Source organism: Malaya genurostris, chromosome 2 (assembly GCF_030247185.1).
Source record: "Malaya genurostris strain Urasoe2022 chromosome 2, Malgen_1.1, whole genome shotgun sequence".
Taxonomy (NCBI): Eukaryota; Metazoa; Arthropoda; class Insecta; order Diptera; family Culicidae; genus Malaya; species Malaya genurostris.
In genome coordinates, this window is record NC_080571.1 from 196,508,462 (window position 1) to 196,531,618 (window position 23,157).

General features: G+C 36.5%; 1 protein-coding gene across 11 annotated transcripts in view; it reads left to right on the plus strand.

The window, feature by feature from the left end:
• Positions 1-23,157, plus strand: part of LOC131433166 (putative uncharacterized protein DDB_G0277255) — a 320,286-nt gene that overhangs the window by 254,085 nt on the left and 43,044 nt on the right. For 8 of the 11 annotated variants that reach the window (XR_009230033.1, XM_058600034.1, XM_058600028.1 and 5 more), the window contains 9 exons: positions 14,113-14,272; positions 14,342-14,639; positions 15,209-15,762; positions 21,411-21,566; positions 21,670-21,803; positions 21,871-22,061; positions 22,126-22,344; positions 22,411-22,541; positions 22,773-23,066. Coding sequence is in view for 10 of the 11 variants with exons in the window: in XM_058600034.1 (XP_058456017.1) it covers positions 14,113-14,272; positions 14,342-14,639; positions 15,209-15,762; positions 21,411-21,566; positions 21,670-21,803; positions 21,871-22,061; positions 22,126-22,344; positions 22,411-22,541; positions 22,773-23,066 (2,137 nt within the window). In the remaining variant the exon portion in view is untranslated. The remainder of the gene's footprint in view (positions 1-14,112; positions 14,273-14,341; positions 14,640-15,208; positions 15,763-21,410; positions 21,567-21,669; positions 21,804-21,870; positions 22,062-22,125; positions 22,345-22,410; positions 22,542-22,772; positions 23,067-23,157) is intronic. The other 3 variants (XM_058600033.1, XM_058600035.1, XM_058600037.1) reach the window with 3 other exon arrangements.

A 23,157-nucleotide genomic window follows, 5' to 3' on the forward strand; every position in this document is an offset into this window, starting at 1 on the left:
AAAAAACAAATGATCTGGGATACCTTATTGCCGGATTCTTAATTCACGTTCCCTGTGTTGTAGAAGACTTCACTTTTAAACGTTCGGTCTTCAGAGCCTCTAAATTCGTATTTCAAAGTGATTTCACGTGCGAGTTGGTGCGATCAAGTAGATAACTCAATTTAATGTTATAATGTTTGAATGCTACAGCTTTGGATATGAGAAGGACAAAGAGAACATTTTTATACTGTGCTCAAATAGCCACATTGCTATTCACAGTGGATGCGGAATGGAAGCGACGCAACGAGTGTGCATTGACAGAAACTACCTTCATACAACTTTGTGAAACAACACTGCTTGTCATATAACCGAACATTTTCCGTCTCCTTATAGCTAACACTTACAGTACATAGCAATCGCAAAAAATTCGCATTCCCCAAATCACCAAAGTTCGAAACCGGATTCTCTCCGCAGTAGTGTTGAAGATTGCATGAAATCTTTATTCTTACTTGCGACTAAAATGGAGATTGCATACAATCTTTTTTCTTGCTTGCAAGTAATATCGCCTAAATGTATACTATCCCGGACCTTTTATGGCTGTTCTATTTTTAGCTTATGCTCGTGACGTGTCATTTCGAGAAAATCTACATCATATTAAGTTTTCAATGTGCTTTCACTGAGAGCAAAACTAGTTTTCAGTTTGATGTCACACAGCATTTTTTTTTTTGCTTTCGATTTTGATCTTTTAACCGTTAAAACGACCAAAACGATAGCAAATTAAGTAATCGATATATACGAACAGCACAACATCAAATTTAGTTTTCTTTTTGATCTCACACTCTACTCGGGTATGTATACTGGAGTGTTTCGAAAACCGAAACATCTACAGCTTATAGCTCAGAAATGTGTCGAATTTCTAAACCACCCTAAAGTATACATTTCAAGTACATATTCGCCATAGTTTTATCCATCTTGTATCCATCCGTGGGTCGAAAACAGACAAGAAAGTAAAGCACAAAAGCTGGCGTTTTCATTTTCATAATCTGACGATCCTATCAAAAGCGACCTTTTATGTTGGGAAAACGCTCTTACCTTTGAATGGAACTACAAAAAGGCTGACAGTAGGGAAGTGGAAATCGCCGAAACGGGAGTGTATATATCCGACCAAGTTGTCGTGTCTGAACCATCCTCGTGCGGTGGGTTTTTATATATCTTGATTTGCTGTTTTTTTTTGCAATTTTTAACGAATCGTACGGTTAGTATCGTCAAAGAAATTCTGTTTAATTGGCCAGCTTGGCAATATGTCAAAAAACAGAAGAAAGAGACGAAGATAAATAGGGAAAAGAAAAAGTTATAATGTGAGAAAGAAAACATCTAAAAAAATGATGCATAGAAGTGAACAAGTAAATGAAGCCATTTTTGTTCATTCAATCAAAATTTCAATCAAACATCTCAACTCAAGATGTGAATATCGAATGGTCGTTAAAGGCAAATTTCTACTAATCATTAGCTTGATCTTTTGATTTCATCAAAGCGAGTATTCCAACAAAAAGTGGATTGCAGAAAGTCTCTTAGCACATTATTCCAAACGAGTGCTGCGGCAGTGAATAAACTACTTTCAAACACTGCAATCCTCCGGGACTTAAGTTTCGGTTACTCTCGCGACCCATATTCCCAGCGAATGAAAAGTAAAACGAAACTCAATCGTGTGCATTTTCGTTGATACACAGCCTTACCTGAGACGGACTGCGATCACATTTTTCGCACTGTATGAAAATAAAACTGCTTTCTAAAGACAGCGAGCGGCACCAGAGGGAGATATTTTTTTAATGAACCTTGTAACGATATGTTTATGCTATCGGTTAAGTTGTCTTCCACAGCGGTGAAGCCGGCCCGTATGGACTATCACGCAAAGCCATTCGTCCTTCCCGTTCCTTATAGTAGTACTATTTTTAAATGGAATGGATGGAACGGAATTCAAAGGTCGGAAAAATTCTGCCACCTTCGGGGGTGAACTGGCGGCAGCGCTGTGTGCGTTTAGATGTTTATTTTCCCTACCAAGGGAAAGTATGGTCGTATTTTCCTCGAGTGTTATTTTTATTTTCGCAGTCTTTCCTCAAGAGTGAATATGCGAGCAGAATGCCGATGATGAGGTGATGATGCAGATGACGATTATGATGATGATCTCACTCGTTTCGGCACGTCAGGAGGCTGGCTGCGAGACCAAAAGTAGCTGAAAGCCTGAACTCGTGGCTGTGCTGTCCCTCGGGGAACAGAAAATTGGCGTGTGTGAAACTGTGCGTGATAAATTCAATGACTTATAGTTATCTATACAAGCTTGTTGTTTTTGTACATTTAAATGAAATATATTCTTGAGCACAGTTTGTGTCACAGTTTTATGTTCGACGATGATTTCTTTCAATGTAATGTAAGATGCTAGTAACATAAAAGCAGGACTTTGCTCGCGGAAAATTTTTATTATGCTTCATTTAGTGATGTATTCACGATGTCATTAATCTTATTTATGGAACGTTATATGATGCATTAGTTTGAAATTGTTCGATATTATTGTCCCACTTTTAATGTTCGATATGTTTAAACAACCGCTATTGAAAAATACATTGCATATACCGTAATCTTGCAATAACTGGACTCTTCATGAACAACGCAATTCTTTCCAAAGATGAAGTAATTTCTTTATCCGGACTAGAAACTATTTCAATCTGGTGGATAATACTTGAATAATGAGAGTATTTTTGAAAATAAGGTAAATTTAACCTATACACGAAACTACCAGCGATCCCAGTTTAATCAGAATATTAGTTATTTTTCTGAGTTCGATTGGTTGAAATTTGATACAACTAATCGAATGTAGTTTTTTTAACGATAATTTTTATTTTTCACTAAGCAGAAACGATGGTTGAAAAAACTAATGCTTTGATTGAGAAAAAAATGCTTTCGATTAGTCCTTTCAACAAATATTCAGTTAAAACAACCGACGCACAGTGGTTCAAAAGCGCAATTTCACGCTCTTAATTGATAACTCATAGGAACGAAGTTTTTGAGGTACAGTATCTTCAGCAAAGTTACTCAGAATGGAATTCATGATATAATGTTTTTCTGAAAATAGTGTCCTAAAACCAGTTTTTGTAAGAAAACACATATATTTTCAATTTATATGAGTTTTTCATGTTATATAAAGTGTTTCATCATCAAAAACTACACAACTTTCTCAAACGTACTATGCTGCTATCATTTCAGTTTAATGAAATAGAGCAATTTTTCATGTTTTTTTTTTTTACAAATTTTCAACTTGTCTATCATCAAAAGGCGTACAAAGGTGCAGATGAGACTGCTTACACATTAAACTACTTCAAAAGAGCTTTCATACCGTGGTTGAATTTCTCGTCTGCGATCGTCTGCAGGCGAGATATGTTTTTTTTTAAATATCCTTGTCCTTGACATTTGCAATGATAATGTTCATTGTATATCAGATCAGACTTCAGTATATATTCGTTACCATGGTAACTCTCACAATAAATGATTTTTATGGACACCGAAGTCTACAAATAGAAAAGTTTAGTAATCATTACAGACGTTTTTACCTTTTTTTATATATATATAAAAAATAGGTATAGAATTCGCTCAAACTTTAGAAAAATTAAGGCCGAATGTCATATACCAATCGATTCAGCTCGACGAACTGAACAAATGTCCGTGTGTGTGTCTGTATGTGTGTTGTCAACTAAGAGGTCAAGATGGCAGAGATGGCTGGACCGATTTTGATCAAACTAGTCGCAAATGAAAGGTCACCCCGTCACCCTGAACGCTATTGAATGGTATTGAGATCGGATGTTTACTTTTTGAGTTATACGAAGTTTTATGTCAAAATTTTTAGTTTTTTGACAGTATAGTATGTTCCACACGGTAACAGCTATCCAACAAGCCATAGATTGTTAAAATCCGTCCATTTTCAACGGAGATATCGATATTTTTGTATAAGCGACTTTTCCCACTATTCCAGCAGTAGGAGTTTCAAGCGCTGTATGACAAAGCAATGCTTGGGAGAAACGTGAAACACGATTTTTTATACTGTGCAATTATACAATTATTTCTAAGTACCAAAAAGACTGTGTACAGCATCCTTTTTCATGACAATTTGCGTCGGACCGATTTTAGCACGGTTCGTTTTGGCAACATAATCGTTCGAATATGACATATGTAAACCAGATGATATTAGCATTTTCGAGTTGAAAGTAATTCCATAATTATATTGATTTAAACTACTTACAGCAATAAATGCTGGAAGAACATTACTCTCATACACCATTCGACTCAGTTCGTCGAGATCAGCAAATGCAACAAATAATTTCACTCAATTTTCTCGGAGATGGCTGAACCGTTTTCTACAAACTCAGATTCATATGAAAAGTAGTATACTCGAAACAAGGTTTCTGAACTACGTTTGGATCCGACTTCTGATTGCGGAACCACAGGATGATATGTGAAACGAAATTAAAATAATGCAATTCATTTTTCTCGTAGATGGCTGAACCGATATAGGATTCAAATGAAATCTAAGAATGATCTATGATCTATGAATCATCTATGATTCAAATCTATGAATCTATCTATGAATCATCTATGATTCAAATGAGAGGTCTTAAAATCCTATAAAACATCTTACTTTTTAGTCAGATCCGACTGCCTGTTTAGGAGATACAGGGTGATTAGTATAAAAATGTCCATTTCACATAAATTAATCAGGTTTATCGGGTTTGCAGATTTGGATAGTCGATTACTAAATAAATTTATTTTAGTTTAGGCGGCATTCGTTTTTGGATTCGGAATGTGCCCTCAAATTTTTATTCGCACTACAATTCCTCTAAAATGTCTACACACTCCTCAGGTGAATTTAACTGATTTCGGCTACACCGATTTTAGAATTCCGGTTCCAGTATCGAATCGTTTCTCAAAGCTCAATCATTTTCTCAAAAAGGCCAAATTGAACTTCAAAAACAAAAATTCAAATTAAAGGACTTAAGGTCCCATACAAAATTGGTGAATTTTATCCGATTCTGGAATTACATATGATGAGTTTTTAAAATTTGTACCGATATAGAAGATGTAAATTGTTTGGCGTATTAATTTATGGCCATTCGAATCATTTTGGGTTATGCTAGTTCCTGAATACCGGCTCTGGAAGTATCATAAATAATAACGAAAAACTCTAAAGTGGAACTTTCTTCGTCATCTCATGGAATGTTCAATCGATTGTCACACGTTAAGATTGAAATTCGATACGATTTGCAGTTTCGACATTACAGGGTAATGAGTGATTAAAATCTCAATTTGCCGTTTGAAAAGACGATAATTAAAATATTGTCATGAGAACTAAAACACCTAAGAATATCCATGCAAAAACACATATGGATTGATAAAAAAAAGTATCATCTCACTGCTAGGTGGATTAATCACGTTTTTGAAAGTAACTGTCAGACGTTTTTTGACAGTGAGATAAGAAGCCACGACTTCGAAAAAAGGCAATCATCATGTCGAATTACGTTATGTCATTTTTTAGTAAGTTTTTCCGACTGCGGATAAATATCTTCTATTCATCAATTGAAGTGGAGATCGATAAACGCTTGCTATATTGTACTGTTCACAATGATTAAGAAGTTTCTTTCATACAGATTTCGAGAGTATTATACACGCGAACATTACAGAGCACTTACGAACCGGGATCCCATAAATCGGTTATTAGTTTCATCGGATCCTTTGGTTACAAATATTCGTGAATGGCCGAAACAGTCCAAAAAGAATATGTTGGACGATGCTAAGAGTCTTTTAGCTGGTTAAGAACATTGTCAGTTATCATAAAATAAATACAAATAACTAAAAAAATAGTTTTGATCATACTTTTCTCTACCAGAAGATAACATAACTTAATTCGATTTGATGATTGCTTCTTTTGTAAGTCGTAACAAAACAGTTTCTAAACTACTCAATTTATAGACTTCGATGTGCAAAAAAAATCATATTTTATGGCAAGCACCATAGTAATGAATATATACTGAAATCTGATCTGCCATGAAGTCAACCTTATCATTGCAAATGTCAAGGACAAGGATATTTTAAAAAAACATATCTTGCCTGCAGACGAGTAATTCAACCACGGTATGAAAGCTCTTTTGAAGTAGTTTAATATGTAAGCAGTCGCATCTTCTCCTTTCTGCGCCTTTTAATGATAGACAAGTTGAAATTTTGTTAAAAAAAACATGAAAAATGGCTCTATTTCATTAAACTAAAATGATAGCAGTATTGTATGTTTGAGAAAGTTGTGTAGTTTTCAACGATGAAAAACTTTGTGTAACATGAAAAACTCATATAAATTGAAAATATAAGTGTTTTCTTACAAAAACTTTTTTTTAGGACGCCCTTTTCAGAAAATTCATTTTATCATGAATTACACTCAAGTTACGGGAATATTTGTTTGAATTAACTTTCTAAACAACTTTATCGAAGTAACTTAGCCCCTATGTTGGCTCTGAACTAAAATAATATTTTTATCTCACTTTTAGGGGGATTAATCGCATAAATGAAATTTGCCAAAAGATGGCGTCTATCATTCTGAGCAACTTTGCTGAAGATACTGTACCTCAAAAACCACGTTTCTATGAGTTATCAATTAAGAGCGTGAAATTGCGCTTTTGAACCACTGTGCGACGTTGTTATTGAAACAAAATACTGTTATCTGAAAAACGAATCGGTTTTAGTTTTTTAGATATTGCAATTAGTTAAAGCGATGATTCATAAAACAGCCTTATTGATATACGTTATGATTTCTTTGACGAAAGCTCGATATGTTGAGATATATGAAATAAATATCGTATGTTTAACATAAATAGTATATTATATTGAAATGTAATATCCTAAAGTATTATTTTGGATGTGAAGTTACTAAGAAATTTTCACCCAATTATTGCACCGTATAGGTCGTGTAAATAAGTTTTTTTATTAATGACACTTTGCCATCTTTGTGGCATTCGTGTCAAGTATGTGTAAATAAGTGCTTTACGTCATACTTTTGTCGATATCAATATTCGGGAATAAAAGTAAATGTTCTGAGCTCAATGAAGAACAAAACAACAATGCACGTGTATCAGTTGTCTTCTCACTGACCGAACCACAACATTATTTTACAACTCATTTGCTGAATTTGCTTCACTGCCTCGTCGCTTCGCCGAAGTCGCTGCTTAGGCATTTTGGAGCGTTCTTAAGCTTGGGGATAAAATCAATCTTGTTATCAGCTTACCACTCCATCTTGGAGTGTGGTATTTGGCCAAATCGCATCAAATAATGTATTTGTCCCTATGCATGCGTATGTACGGCATTATTCGATGTAAACTTGAGAGATGATCGTCGAGGATGTGTCACAACTGTGCAAATTACTTGCCAAATTATGGCCTTCTTTGCCAACTTGTCTACAAACACGATCTTGCTTGTTTCCGGAACATCCCCACGTCCAGTCATGATGTCAAATTTTTGACCGGGAAGCTGGTTAAAGTGTGTCCCCAAAGCACGGTTGTACAAGAGCCTTTCACGCACCGTTGAAAACTTGGTGTTGAGCTTCTTTTCTTTCGAGTTGAACTTCTTTTCTTTCGAGTAATTTTGTGGTAGGAGCTCTGACTTCATTGAGAAAACAATACACTTTATGAAGAAAATCACATTTTAAGATTTTTTTCTCTTCAAGAAAATTGTTATAGATTACTTCTGCTTCCGGAATTCGGCAACAGGTTCTAGTTTGTTCGTAGGTCAACTGATATCTTTCCATACTCAGGGTTTCCTCGAATGTTTTGCGTAAGAAAATAGAATTTTTTTGCATCGTTGCTTTAAATGCCAGTTGATAATTTAAGGAACACTTCACCCTTCTAAGGGTGAAGCCAGAGTGGTTGCGACACACGACGCGAAGCGAAGCAAACATTAAAGAATTTCGTTAATTTGTTTCCAGTAAAAAATTAACATGTATTCCAGAGTAAACACGAGGCATAGTGACGAGCGATTTTCGATGCAACAAAAAAAAAACGAAATAGCACTCGCTCAGTTTTTCATGCGATTCACGAGCGAAAGAAGGTTACCTAAATAATTTTTAGCTATGGCGGAAGAAGATAATTTGATTTATATCGAAGCTCTAATCGGAGCAGTTTTTCAACGGAATGCGCTTTGGGATCAACAATCTTTTTGCGAGTTTATATGCACCTTCTACCAGTCATGGAAATGAGTGCTTCAGTGACTCAGTCGATTAACAGACGTACTTTGTCTTGTGATCCAACGATTCTCGGTTCAAGTCACGGCGATTGCTGTCTGTCAGTATTCAACTTTCGCGTTACGCATCGCGTTGCGCCCGCTTTGGCTTCACCCTAAGAAAGGCAAAAAAAATGAAATCAATAATTAATTGGAATGCATTGATTTTCCAAAGAAACAATATCGCATTTTTGAAATAACGCTTAGTTTTAGTTGAAAAAAGTATCAAAAATATGGAGCTGTAAAGTAACTTTTTATATTCAATTAACTGCTCCAAACGAGTGTACTGAAAAGGCGTAAATTTACAAAATATTTTTATCTATGCACTGATAAATCAGTGAAAATAAATACATATTCGTATTCACTTACACAGATAAAAATGTTTTGTGAATGTACATCCCAAGTAGCAAATGTAACTTATTAAAATTTCAATAGGTTCTACAATTGTTTTGGAATTGTTTTTTATGTTGGATATGCTCAAAAAGATTTTTAAATATATTAAAATCGGTTGTGCAACTTAAACCTGTTAAGTTTCACGACAATACCGAAAAAATCACTATAGAAGTAAGTTTAAGTATATCTAAAACAATTATGCAGCAAATCACCAACTTGTCCACGTTGCACTAGTAGTTATACAAGCTCTGCCAAAATTTTCACATCGTCATGTAAAAACGAAGTAACTAAAACAACTGTTCAACTTATCAGAAATTTTCCAAATGGCTGTCATAATTGTATCGGACTCAATATATGTCAAAATGGCTGTATATCTCTTGTGAAGAAAAAAATAGTGATATTATGCTCTCCGCAAGGCAAAAACTGATAAGCCGAATTGAAAACCTCACAGTAAAAACTATTTTGCTGCCGAGTGATATTATGCTCCGTCTTGTCTGCCTCATGAAATTTTAGGTCAGTGTGTGCAGTTTTCTTCATTTTTAGAAGAACAATTTGAAACTTACAAATAAGTTGTACCAGGTTTATCTGCTTGAAATGAACGTAAAACTTGCCGACATGAGAATATTATCATAAAAGTTTCAGAAATACATCATTACATACGCAATGAAAACAAAAATCTAATCAGATAATTTGTATTTGGTTTTCATCTCGTGAAAAAATGAACAGACCTGACATCATTTTTCAAAGATATTGAACGAAAAGTTAGGTTATCATAGTTACTCTCATAGTTATATATTACCGCTTGAGCAACTTGTTCTTGCAACTAAAGCACATGGGCTCACCAAAATAATACCTACAGTGCGTATCACAAATGTCGGGTTCACTAAGATGAATGACTAAACTGTATTGTTGTTTATGTCAACTAGTAAAAAACAAAAATTTTTCTTTTCAATATTTACATGTTCATGTTTTCGTTTATTTAGGTAAAATAAATCATTACGTTGGGTGAACCATTTTCTTTTCAACACACTGTTACCCTCGATGCCATATTGGAAAATATTGAAGAACAATTCAAGATTTTTCAGATTAATTGAAACATCATTATGATTAAAATCGTTTGAAAAGGTGTATGAATGTTTGATAACTTTCTTGTACAAATTTTAAACACTCTCCCGATCATATTCAATGAAAAGAATATAGTGTTTTTGCATAGAAAATGATGTGGAATCATCAAAACACGTACATTCAAAGGCGCTTGAAAATTTCTCGCGTACGAAGACATTTTTCACCATAAAAATGAAGTTCGTGGTCGATTTTCTTTTTACTAAAACATAAAAGATCAATTCTACAATATGTAGTATTACCATTTATTTATGTGCAGAATATTTTCAAAGTTCCACAGAAAAATTGCTCTTTTTCCATAACACAACAGTTACTACAATAGTAACGTGCTATTTGGGATCTATTTACATGCATATATTTTAAGCAGAAAATTGAATATAAACTTACTTTACAGTTTTTACCTTTCTCATATAGAAAGGCTATGCAATCACTGTGAAAATCGACTTTTTATCCAAGGCCCGGAGGGCCGAATGTCATATACCATTCGACTCAGCTCGACGAACTGAGCAAATGTCTGTGTGTGTGTGTATGTGTCCGTGTGTATGTATGTAACAAAAATATGCACTCACTTTTCTCAGAGATGGCTAAACCGATTTTCACAAACAAAGATTCAAATGAAAGGTCTCATAGTCCCATAGCCTGCTATTGAATTTCATTCCGACCCGACTTCCGGTTCCGGAGATATAGGATGATATGTACCAAAAAGTGAAAAAAATATGCACTCACTTTTTTCGATTTTCACAAACTAAGATTCAAATAAAAGATATTATGGTCTCATAGCTTGCTATTGAATTTCATTTGAATGTGACTTCCGGTTCCGGAGTGAAAATTTGAGAAAAAGTTTACACTCAATTATATCCGGAACAACTCAACCGATTTTCACAAACTATGATTCGAATAAAAGGTCTTATAATATCCTAAAAATTTTTAGAACATTTTATCTGGATCCGACCTCCGGTTCCGGAACTAAAGCGTGATAAGTGGAAAATTACCAATTTTATTAGTATTTTTCCACAAACGATGGTTAAAAACAGGTACAAATCCCATAAAACTGTCTGATAAATTCATTCCGATAGCACCGAAAGTGGAGAAGAAAAACTTCTAAAACTAAATTCACTTCTATTTCTCTGCGATGTTTGAACCGATTTTCACAAATCTAGATTTGAATTAAAGTTCATACTGCCTTTAAAGCTACTGTGAAATTTCATCCGGATCCGACTTCCGGTTCCACAGTTACAGAGCGATGAGTGTCAAAGTTTTCAAATCGCCATATAGAGTGACAATATGTACAACACCGAAAGAAGAAGAAAACACAAAACGAACAAGGCGTGCTTTGTTCTATTTCGTACACGTTGTGTAGTGATGTCGATAATAATAATAATAATAATAATAATATTAATAATAATAATAATAATAATAATAATAATAACAACTGCTACGGCTGCTGATTCATGATGTTTTGCTTGACTTACATATGCAGAAGTAACAGAAACGCAGATTCGTTTCGTTTGTTAGATTTCGTTTAATTGGTTTAATCGAAATAAAGCATGAGATCAGTGCTGTAAAACTTCATTCAATTCAATTGAAACTGAATGTGGAACACATTGACGTTCTCTCTAATGCAGTAAATTTCACTCTCTGACACACACAATGTTTGCTGACGGCCCGAACGGGCAACATTCAATTCAGCACTCGTTTCTCTTCAATCGAGGCTCAGTTTAACCACCGTCAGTTGATCTCTTGAAATGACAAAATATCTCTTTCAATAGTGTGAGAGCGGCCTTCAAATGAGGTTCATGTAAACATTCGAATTGGCTCAAGATAATAGATGAAAGACCAACCAGATAGCTGAAATATCAATCACAGAATACACATAATTTAATTGTTTCCTCCTTCAGTTTTCATTTTTAATACTTTACTCCATTTATAATTCTATTCGTTCGAATTTGCTTACTACCAAGAGCGAAGGCATTGAAGCAGGTAGACTACTTGGCACTCGAAACTGAGCAAGCAAAACTTCAAATGACTAGGTACGATTAATCAACTGACGATGAATTCCGGGAGCTTCACTTGAAAATGCCAGCAAAAGTCAAATGAATTAGTAGGGATATACTGACTGTCAGCGGCCATAAATTTCATTTTCATCTTATATTATTCGATTGAAAATGAAATTTTACCGCACTGCATGAGATAGTAATAATAGGTTTAACTACGTTCAAAACTGTTCCAATTTGTAGGTTATATTTGTTGGCAGTTAACGAACCAACTTCGGTTATTCCGTTTATTTGAATCCGGTTTCGGAAGAATTGGAAAAGTGTGATAAAAAACTGCAAAAAGGATCTCATTCACTTTTCTTGGAGATGGCCAAATCAATTTTCACAAACTTATAGGTTCAAAAAAAAAGTCGTACAGTTTCATACGGAATTCCTTAATTTGTTGTGGATACAACTTTCGGTTCCGGAACTACAGGGTAAACAGGATTTATAGAGTTTGTGAGATTAGGTCTGTGCAAATTTTCCTAATTCTATTCAATAAACAGTTGTTTTTGCGAATTCCACGGTTATATTTATGATGTAATGAGTAATATGAAAAAGGCATCATTACACCACTAAGTGTAATTTACACGACATGTAATTCAATGATACTTTGATCCATGACATCAACTGAATCAAAAATATGATTGAAAACCATCATCGATGTGAAAGTCAATTAGAATGCCTTGATTTTTCATTGAATTGTACAACATATTTTAATTTACACTTACATTTGCATTTTTTTCAATTTCCTGCTCCAAAAATGTGCATGAAATAAGATGTTAATATTTTTACCTTAGCAAAACTAAGCCCCTATTTGAAAATGCAGTATTATTCATTGGAAAATTGATGCATTCAATGCAGTTTCACATCCATTGAGGTTTTCAATCAAATTTTCGATTCAACTGGTATCTATTTCATATTAATATTGATTTGCATGTCGTGTACATTTCATTATTTTATTCTGTGTGTACTACTGACAATTCGACTGAAATGTGACTTTCTAGACGAGATCTCAACAGTGTCCTTTTTGCCTTTATCATATAGAAAGGTTATGCAATCACTGTAAAAACCGACTTTTGAACGGTGATCCGGAGGGTCGAGTTCATATACCATTCGACTAAGTTATTCGAGTACGCAAAATGTGTGTATGTATGTATGTATGTAACGTTTTTTGCACTAACTTTTCTCGACGGACCGATTTTCACAAACTTGGATTCAAATGAAAAGTCTTGTGGTCCCATACAAAATTTGTGAATATTATTTTGATCCGAATTCTGGTTCCGGAATTATGGTGTATAATGCGCAAAAAATTGTAAAAATAAGTGTACCCATTTTTTTCAGAGATGGCTAAACCGATTTTCACAAACTTAGATTCAAATGAAAACTCTTTAGGTCCCATTTTAAATTCCTTAATATCATATGGATTTAACTTCCGGTTCCAGAGTTATGGGGTAATATGTGCAAAAAATGAAAATATGTGTTCTAACTATTCTCACTCTTCTAAATCGACCTCAAATGTTTTCCAATTGATAGTTTTTATCAGTAGATGGTAAAACAAACCGATTTCGGTTATTCTTTCAAGAATCTAAGAAAATTATTTTTTTAAATACCACAGTATTATATATGATAGTATGATTGATATGAGAATGTCATCATTACACCAATAGGTGGATTAAAACAGGTTTTTAAATAAAAGACGTTTTCATCTTGCCATTTTTCTATTGAACCAGAATCACTTTCTGTCCCAATGTGCGGAAATTACGAATCGAACCGAGAATTGTAGCGTGAAAGGCGATAATATTGCCCATCACGTAATGTGCATTGCGTGTATGTATCCTCCTTCTATTGGAGTAAAATCGAAACAGTTTTCGTACAGCATAATATTCGTTTTTCCAATCGTCTAACATACATCATATCCACTTAAAAACTTGCTGTACTATTTTTGAAGTTGACAGTTAAAATTGGACTAGTAAAATGTTCAATAAATATTGATACGTCCTGGCGAAGATAAAGCGAAATTCCTAAACAACAAAAAATCCCTCTTCCTAGGATAATTCACATTTTTCCGACATACAAATTTGAATCTGCTTCTGTCGATTGCGGATAACAGGCAAACCAGTAAATATTCGTGCATAATTCAAGACGTCAAAATGTATAACATGGATGTGCTCACATGTATATTTCATATATACCCAGTTTTCGTTAGTCCGCAATCATTCGCATATTTCACACTGTCGTATGGTTTGAGAATTTACCAAGCTACCCCTTTATTTTCTAGGTTGTTGGCAGGCGAAAAGGTAAGAATGTTAACGATTCACAGTCAAGTCTAGAGTCGACACCGAGTAATAAAAAGAGCGAATCAAGCGAATGGCCGGATCCTCCAGATATTCCGATATGCAGCACAGAGGATGAGGCTGCTTCCCTATATTCCGACTCCGGTAAATCACTCAATCACGTAATCACTCACATGTCAACGTTAACTAAATGCAAAACTTTTACCTTTTCAGACGAACTAATACCTCAAGTTCCCGACATCAACGGGAGGGGCACGTACGTTATTCGGAAAGGCCGCCGACGGCAACGTTTGGAAAGTTTAGATTCAAACGCAAGCAATAATCTGCCGATTCCCGGAAACGAACTTCAACCCATCACAACCCTGCCGAGTCCGGTGTTTCCCGTGTCAATGATGTTGCCCAAATCGAGGCATAGCATTGATTTGGGACTGTCTTCCACATACAATGGCGGTGCAATTAAACCGTCACACTCCGCCCCTCAGCAACTACCAAACTCAGTTCTCTCGCCCAGGTAATCCATTTTCACTAAGAATATTAGATGTTTCATATGATGATCGGTATCCTTTCAATCGAAATCATTTTTTTTTTGTTCCGAATCAATTTTATCTTCATCAAATCAACTGAGAGTAATCTGTCTATAAAATGGAGACGCAAATAGGTTGTGTTTTGCGTTATGAATAAAACCGTTCAACCTTATGCAAGAAGATGTCCCGAATTACGTTTTCAAGTACCATCAAACGACGAAAAACATTACCTAGTTATTCTTGCGACATGACATATAATAGCAGGTGTAACAACATTATCGCCTGCGGCACGCAACAATTCATTGGTGTGCGAGCAAATGTCTGATAAAAGTGATTCCATCTACTGCTATTCTCATTGATACTATCAAACACGTACAGCAGTAACATAAAAATGTTTTGGCAGTTTCACCCCAAGACAGCAATTTATTTCCTATTCGGGATTTTAGCAAGGCCTATAAAACTGGCACTGAAATGATTGCTTGATATGTGTTTTTTTTTTCATGGTACACCTTAAACCAGCTGATCACTGTTTCACGTGCTTTTCCTTTGTTTTCAGGTCACGACTATCATTAGATTTAAGTTCACCTACCTCAGAGCTTTCAACGAATGCTAGAAAAATCAGCACACCGACCGGAAACATCCCTTCGCACCTGCATCAACACCTACAATCCTCACAAATTCACAGCAACAACAACAACAACAACAATAATAATAGCAGCCTAAGCAAAAATAAGCCTAACCAAAGCAGCAGCAACAATAATAACCTTAACACGACCTGTGCAAATAATAATAATAGTATTACCGTTGGCAGCGGTTGCCTCGTTGGATCCGTTCTGGTAGGAAACGGAAGTAGCACCCTGAATCAGCTACCACCAGTGGTGTCGTCACGTTACACGGAGTTTAAAACATACAGCTCGACCTTTGACGGTCTACAGGCTCTGGAAAATAGTAACAGTAGCTGTAACAACAACAACAATAATAATAGCATCAATCGCGGTGGCGCCATCGGAAATGGTTCCACCGTTGTATCCGTTTCCGATAATGACAATCCGCTAATGCGAGTGTCCTCCCTTCCAGCTGTCACTTCGCCACACCCGAGCACCGCAACAGGTAAGCAAGCACCTTTCTCACGTTTCGCTAATATATTGGTGGTGGCTTTTTTTAAATTCTTGCTTCCACAAGAGTGATTCTCATTTGAGTTGATTCTCGCCCTACGCCGATGAATTATTCAGCATCATCAGCACGATTTTATTTGAGAAAAAGTCTTTTCCCACCTTGGCGGCGCTGGTTGCCATTTCCTTTTCACACTTTTTGTTGAGTGCAAAAAGGACGCGACTGCAAAAAGGGTTTCCCATTTAATTCAAAGGTTGACTGCTGAACCGAAAGTTCAATCCTTTCTCAGGAAAGAATAAATTTTACGTTTGTCATCGTTGTACCAGTTTTAATCTAATTATAACATTTAGATGTTCTACTTTGTAAAGTGGCATTTAATAGAAGAACGTTTTGCAGAATCAATGAAATAATCATAATTTTTTTTTATCTCGACTTTAAATTTAGTTTGAAAATTTTAATATATCGAAGATTGTAGCTTATCAAACAATTTCCGCTGAACCCGCAAACTTGAGCCTATCGGGTTTCACTTAACTCTTTGAATTAATCAGTTGCTATTACAAGTGTTTTCGTTCATTACATCATAATCTCTTGATCTTGAATTCAATTCTTACTTACTAAACTTTAACGGTATACATCCCGTCTCCAAAACGTAGCCAAGCGAATCAATAAATATCCAAATCTCTAAGATCTCCACTCTTCCGACTCTCAACGCCTCCGCCGCACGCGCATCCCGTAAAATATTTTACAGCAGAAACAAATGAATCACAATCAGATCCGTAGGCTTTAATACAGTAGATTGTATTTTGCTAGTAGAATTTGTATTTTCAACGATACAATATATTGTTTTTCCGATTTCAATTAAATTTATTCTATATGTGGCATCATGAACAATACGCTAACTGTACACTCAATTGTTTTCCAAGAAGAAAAATATATGGAATTGAAGATTTTAATTGTTACGATACTTAACAAACTATACATTCTATTGTGAAAAGGTTGTTTAAAATTCATTTGAGAGTTCATAACATTATATTGAAATGTATTTATTTTATATATAGGTTGTTAAATTGAAAATGTTTCTTTACCATCCAGAGAGGCTTGGAATTTGCTTTTCGTTCATTGAATCATCACCACTGTTGCTGCCTTCGTTGTCATGGTTGATAAGGGAAGCATCGTTATAGGTTGGATTGTTATGTCGTTTTCGCTTGATGCCAAACCTAACAAAGTTTCCACTCTAATTGCTGTCAAGCCGTTTGTTTGAAGTCAGTTTCGAACCTAGTTTCAACGTTGTTGAACTGAAAATCGAGTCAGTTTCGAACCTGGTTTTTAAATCAGTTTTACTCAAACCCCCGTTGCTAAGTGCGAAATCAACACAGTTTCGTGAAAAGTGTTTGTTTGATGAAACTACCCTGGGTTAGTTGTTAGTCGTAGCAAACGTACACTAGTGCTGTAATTTCCGTAACATTGACGAGTATGCTGTACTTGGCATTGTTATACTCAACGATGTTGACTTTGTTATTTTCCAGTGCGAATTTGGTTAACTCCGATTCGTGTTCCGTCGTAAACTGCACGGGAATGGCATTGTATGACTTGTTCAACTGCAGTTCATTTACCTTATTATGTCGAGGTGCATTTTTCCCTTTTTCGTGGTTTCAATTTCGCTTCCAGAAGCTCAAATTCTACTCCTTCTGAAGTCAATAATAATTATCCTTGATCGACAAGCCACTGCCGTTAGCTATTTGTTCAGTAAGTTTGCGCATCTTGAGATCTTTTCGCTCACTGCACTGTATTGTATTTTGTTTTTTGGAAACTTTGGATGACTTTGTAACAATAAATCGTATCGTTTTTTATTCGGGTTGCTCCTTGATTCCACACATCCAGTGAATGCAAGGTCTTTTCGCTTTGACGAATTTTGACAGGTTCTCTACTGAGCATCATGTAGACAAACCTCTCTTCCGGAATCCGTACTACCTATCCAGCCTACAGTAAAGTGCGGTATTTGACCAGTCCTTCGATGTCGGCATGTTTCTATATGTACTCAATATGAATCGCGATAAATTAATCCTTTGTGTGCGTCATCGACTTGAACAGAGTAAATTTTGAGTATTTACAAGTAAAATTCTCAGGAGCTTAAGTAAAATTCTCAATATGTTTCATTGACGCGACCCAGTAGACCCCTCTCCGTTCCAATTTTGTGCTGCAAGTAGTCGAAGATGAGAAAATACATGAAAAAACGGTTATTGATCGTGCTCTTTTAAAAATAAAGACAAAACCATTTTTGAAGGCACTATACCCAAGTAGCAATCCGCAACTAGTTCTGATACGACAAAGTCCAAACTATATTGCAACAAGAGCACGAATATGTTTTTTAAGTTATACTGGTTAAAACATGGTGACAGCAATGTTTCGTCATAACATAACTAGTTACGAAATAGTAATTTAGGTTTAGAATCATAGCATATTTGTGTCATATTGAATTAAATATAATTTATAAGCTATCGTTACTTAATCCTAACATATCTTTAATCACAACAATGCTTTTAGCTACTAGTTGAAAATAAGTTTATTTGACTTCAATAGCAGTTTAACTAGTTTTGATACCACTTAACCCAACTGTGTTGCAACAAGAGCACGAACATGTTTTTTATGTTATACTGGTTAAAACAAGGTGACAGCAGTGTTTCTTTATAACGTTAACATTGAACTAACTATCATTTGTAAGTTATCGTTACTTGATTCTAACATATCTTTAATCACAGCTATGCTTTTAGCTACTAGTTGAAAAAAGGTTTATTTTCCGTTGCGAAACTATTATAAATACGTAAGCGTATATGTTCATCCATACTGTGAATTGGTGTAGTAATAACTTAGATATTATAAGATTATAACATATACTTTCTTCATTGATTCAGATAGTTATAGGTAGGTTTTCCCAACGTTATGATAACGAAAATGCAAACAAAACAACCTTTGGCGAACACAATATGGAGTCTCAATAAGTGTATGAAACATAAATAAAACCAGGATATTACTTTTTTCAAAACTACTTTTTGCCGAAAATAGTAAAAGGTAGAATAGTCATTTTTGTTCTATGCACTGTCATAAACACGAAAAAAATAATATAGGGATTGAACATCGATTGTGATAATTCTATAATTCTCAAGATATATGAATTTAAAATGATGAGAAATCACTCTACTTGGAATAATTTTGAGCATTCTGAACATAGCGTTATTTTGTTGTTTATTTTTTATATCTTTATAAACAGATTTTGATTGAAGGCGCATAAAAAACAGTCAAGTAAAATTGAATTTCGCTCGACAGTTTTAAAATCGTTCTACCTTGTATCAACTTTGTGATTTAAAGTACTCTTCTGCTTTTTTATTGATGATAGAAAAGTATTCTGGATTCATTCAATGTTCACAATGTCAATGTTGACTGAGTTTCAACTAGTTTACTTGAAAACAAGTTATTTTCAAGTTATGAGAAGATAAGTTGTATGATATGGCATTACAACGTAACGACAACTTATTTTTAGCCGACTTAACAACTAGTAGAAACTGCGCTTTTTAAGTCACGCAGGTGGTTAGATGTTAGTAACAATCACTCAAATATCTGGTTGCAAACTAGTCACAAACAAGCTAGCGTAACAAAAATTGTTACTTGGGTAGTTGGGTTTTTATTTATTGTTCATCGTCTTCGATTAAAAGTATCACACTAATCTGGTCTTACTATTACTTCTACTTACTCATACAGTCGTAGACAACGCGGGTCTCTGCTGTATACAGGAAGCGTCTCCATTCAACTTGATTCATGGCTGTTCGCCGCCAGCCTCGGTAGCTGCGAAAGGTCCGCAATAGAGATGGGCAATTCGTTCGCGAACGGTTCAAAAGAACTAGTTCTTTTGAAAGAATGAACGAGCTATAGTTCTTTTTTCGAGAACGGTAGTTCCTCAATTCAAAGTCGAGGGATCTTTTTTTGTTTTTTAAGCTCGCTCAACCTTTTTTCAAGAACGGTACTAATAAGAAAGCTTCGTCACGAAACCTCAGTTCTATTTCGAGGGACCTTTTTTTCCTCGCTTAAGCTTACAAAAGTGAGTTCTCGTTCAGTCTTTGAACAAACAAACCAACTATGAAAAGAACGAACGAACGGCTCTGGAGAACTAGTTCTTTCAACAGAACTCTGCATCAATGAACGGTTCTTTAAAATGAACTGTTTTGCCCATCTCTAGTCCGCAAGTCGTCCTCAACTTGATCGATCCCTCTTGCCGCTGCGCACCTCTTATATTTATGCCGGTCGGATCATTATCGAGAATCATTTTAACCGGGTTGTTCTCCGGCATTCTAACAACATGCCCGGCCCACCGTAACTGACCGACCTTGGCCGTTTGGACGAGAGTGGGTCTTCCCAGCAACTGATGCAGTTCATGGTTCATTCCCCTTTTCCACGTACCGTCTTCCATCCGCACTCTGCTAAAGATGGTTCGCAACACCTTTCGTTCAAAAACACCCAGTGCACGTTGACCTTCCACAAGCATTGTCCAGGACTAGTGCCCGTAGAGGATAACGGGTCTAATCAGCGTTTTGTAGACAGTTAACTTCGTACGACAGCTCGATCGAAGCGTCCTGCTCAGTCCAAAGTAAGCACGATTTCCTGAAAAGATGCGCATCTGAATTTCTTTGTTGGTGTCATTATCGGCAGTCTCAAGTGAGCCCAAGTACACGAACTTGTCGACCTTTTCGATTTCATCACCGCCAATCAGAACTCGTAATGGGTGGCTGACATTATCTTTTCTCGAGCCCCTGCCTTTCATGCACTATGTCTTTGACACATTGATGTCTCGTCCGATCCGCTTGGCCTCAGCTTTTAGTCCGATGTAAGTATCCTCAATCTTCTCAAAATTGTGTGCTATAATGTCAATATCATCAGCGAAACCAAATCGAAAATCTGAAAATCGTGCAACTCGTTTCTGTCCTCGCTCTTCTTATCACACCCTCCAATGCAATGTTGAATAGCAGTCACGAAAGGCCATCATCTTGCCGTATCCCTCTGCGAAGGGACTCGAGTCCATTCCAGATGCTCGAACAACGCACACCATTCGATCCATCGTTGCCATGATCAATCGTATCAGTTTGTCCGGGAATCCGTGGTCGTGCATGGGCACATTTAATTCGCAGCACCTGACGGATGGCGAACATTTGGTCCGTGGTAGCACGTTGGCCCATAAATCCTGCCAGAAAGGTTTATAATATGATTTATTTTGTTCAACTTCTTTAGTGAAATTTTCATTTCGCAAAAGAGTACATCTATGTTTATTTTAACGATCACGAGAACGTTGATATAGTCGTCGTCGATAGATTAACTTTAAGGGTGGGATAAAATTAGATGTATTCACTTTGAGTATTCGCGTCGCTATAGCAGCAGTATTGAAAAATTATCTGCGGTATTACTTCTTAGAACCGAAGCAAAGATATTGTTACCGACAAAGTAATATGGCGATTCTTCTAATGGGCTAACTATTGGTAAAACAATTATTGTCAGATACTTATGAATCAGATATTCTCAATTCCACCCACAAATAGTAAACCTATTGAACCTAATAAAATTTCCAGAAGTTTTAAAGCTTGCAACTTTTTTTCTTGCAGCCGAAGGTCTATCCACACCACGCCGTGAACTGGCTCCACCAATCGAAGAGGACGAGGAAGTAGATAGCGACACCCAACGTGGCGTTCCATTACGCAAAATAGAAGATAATATTAGTGCTTTATTACGTGGTGATATATCTGTTGCTAGAGTAGCCGGTAAGTGATTTTTTTCGTGAATCGTCTGCTTACTAACTATCGCAACATACGCTGTTATTCATAATGGTATAATGTTTTTTATAATGTTCATTTGTTATTACAGACATACCTCCCGCAAGACGTCCATTAGGTTTTCGTCTAGGTGTTCATAAATCAGAAAGTGCCAAAGAGATGCTATTATCACAAGCTGGTTTGGGGCCTTTGCCACCGTCGCCACCATCTTCTAGTCCGGATCAGGTAATTGATGCTTTGGTTTTATGTTATTGATAAACACTAACCCAAATCGTCCTCTGCAATTTTATAGGATAGTGACGAGTTTCCTCCCTTACCACCCTCTCCTCTCGAGGAACCCGAAGTCATCCATCAGATGCACGGTATTTGTATCACGTCACGTAATAGGTCCAGTAGTATCAAACACGATGGCCACTACCGAGAAGATCATCCTCCAGCCGTTCCTCCACACCGCGGACCATCAATTAATACGCTTAAAACTAGGTTAATTGACCGACTGATCATAATCAGAAGTGAATTGCTAATCATTGAATCGATTTCATTTTAGATCCATGGATGCTGGCTTTAGCAAATCGTATCGCAGTGGTTCTCATACATCCACATCACCTCATGCCCCCGGAACGCTTCCTCCCGATTTGCCCGGTTGCAACTCTCGACGAAGAATCATCACTGGAGGTTATCAAAAGCGAACCGCACAAAGTCCTCGCGAGGAAAGATGCTTACAAACATCATGCAGTTTACCAGAGACACCCATTTTTGCCCGAGGGTATTGTCCTTTATTAGTTATTTAAATGGAATGGACTTAAATCAACATTCCTTCCTCACATTTTAGTAGCTGTGATATTCCACGAACACCGCATCGTCGTGCGCCAGAAGTTCCTCCGCACGGCAGTGGAAGCCGGACTGCACCACGGACTAACACAAACACAACCAGCAGTCTTGGATCGTCAGTCGTCGGAATTGGTATGTAGTGCACTCATGCCAACTAACACCTTCGCTTTACCGAGACGCTTATGTGACTACCAGCAAACAAACACAGCAAAACAACAATACCCACCATACAAACTTATGGTCGTTAAAACAAAACCGCCCCAAGACATTCCTCTCCAATTGACACGAACAAGAAGGGTTAAACCGCCTTGCAACAATCATAGTCTCTCTGTCTGTAACTCGTCCCCAAACTATATTCTCCAGGTACCTCGACCATCGGTGGGCGGCAGCGCAGCATCAGTCAAGCGTTTGCCAACGGTGAAATGTTACGCTTAGCAGGTGGCCCCGCACGAGGCTGGTATCCGAAGCAGCGGCAAGCGCGACCAGCATCGACGGAACAACTGGACCGGCTACATCCGCAGGGATCGCTGCGCGCCTGGGAAGCGGGTACGGGTAGCAGAAAACCGCTTACCCTACCACCTAATCTCACACCTAAATTTTTCAACAAGTCACCGCGAGAGGCTTTGCGTCGTGTCACTAGTTTGTTAATTCGAAAAGGTACGCCTATTCGTAACGGGACCGCACTCGGATTCAAGCTAAAACTACCGTTAACAATAATTATAATAACCAGTAATTGTTGAATTCTTTT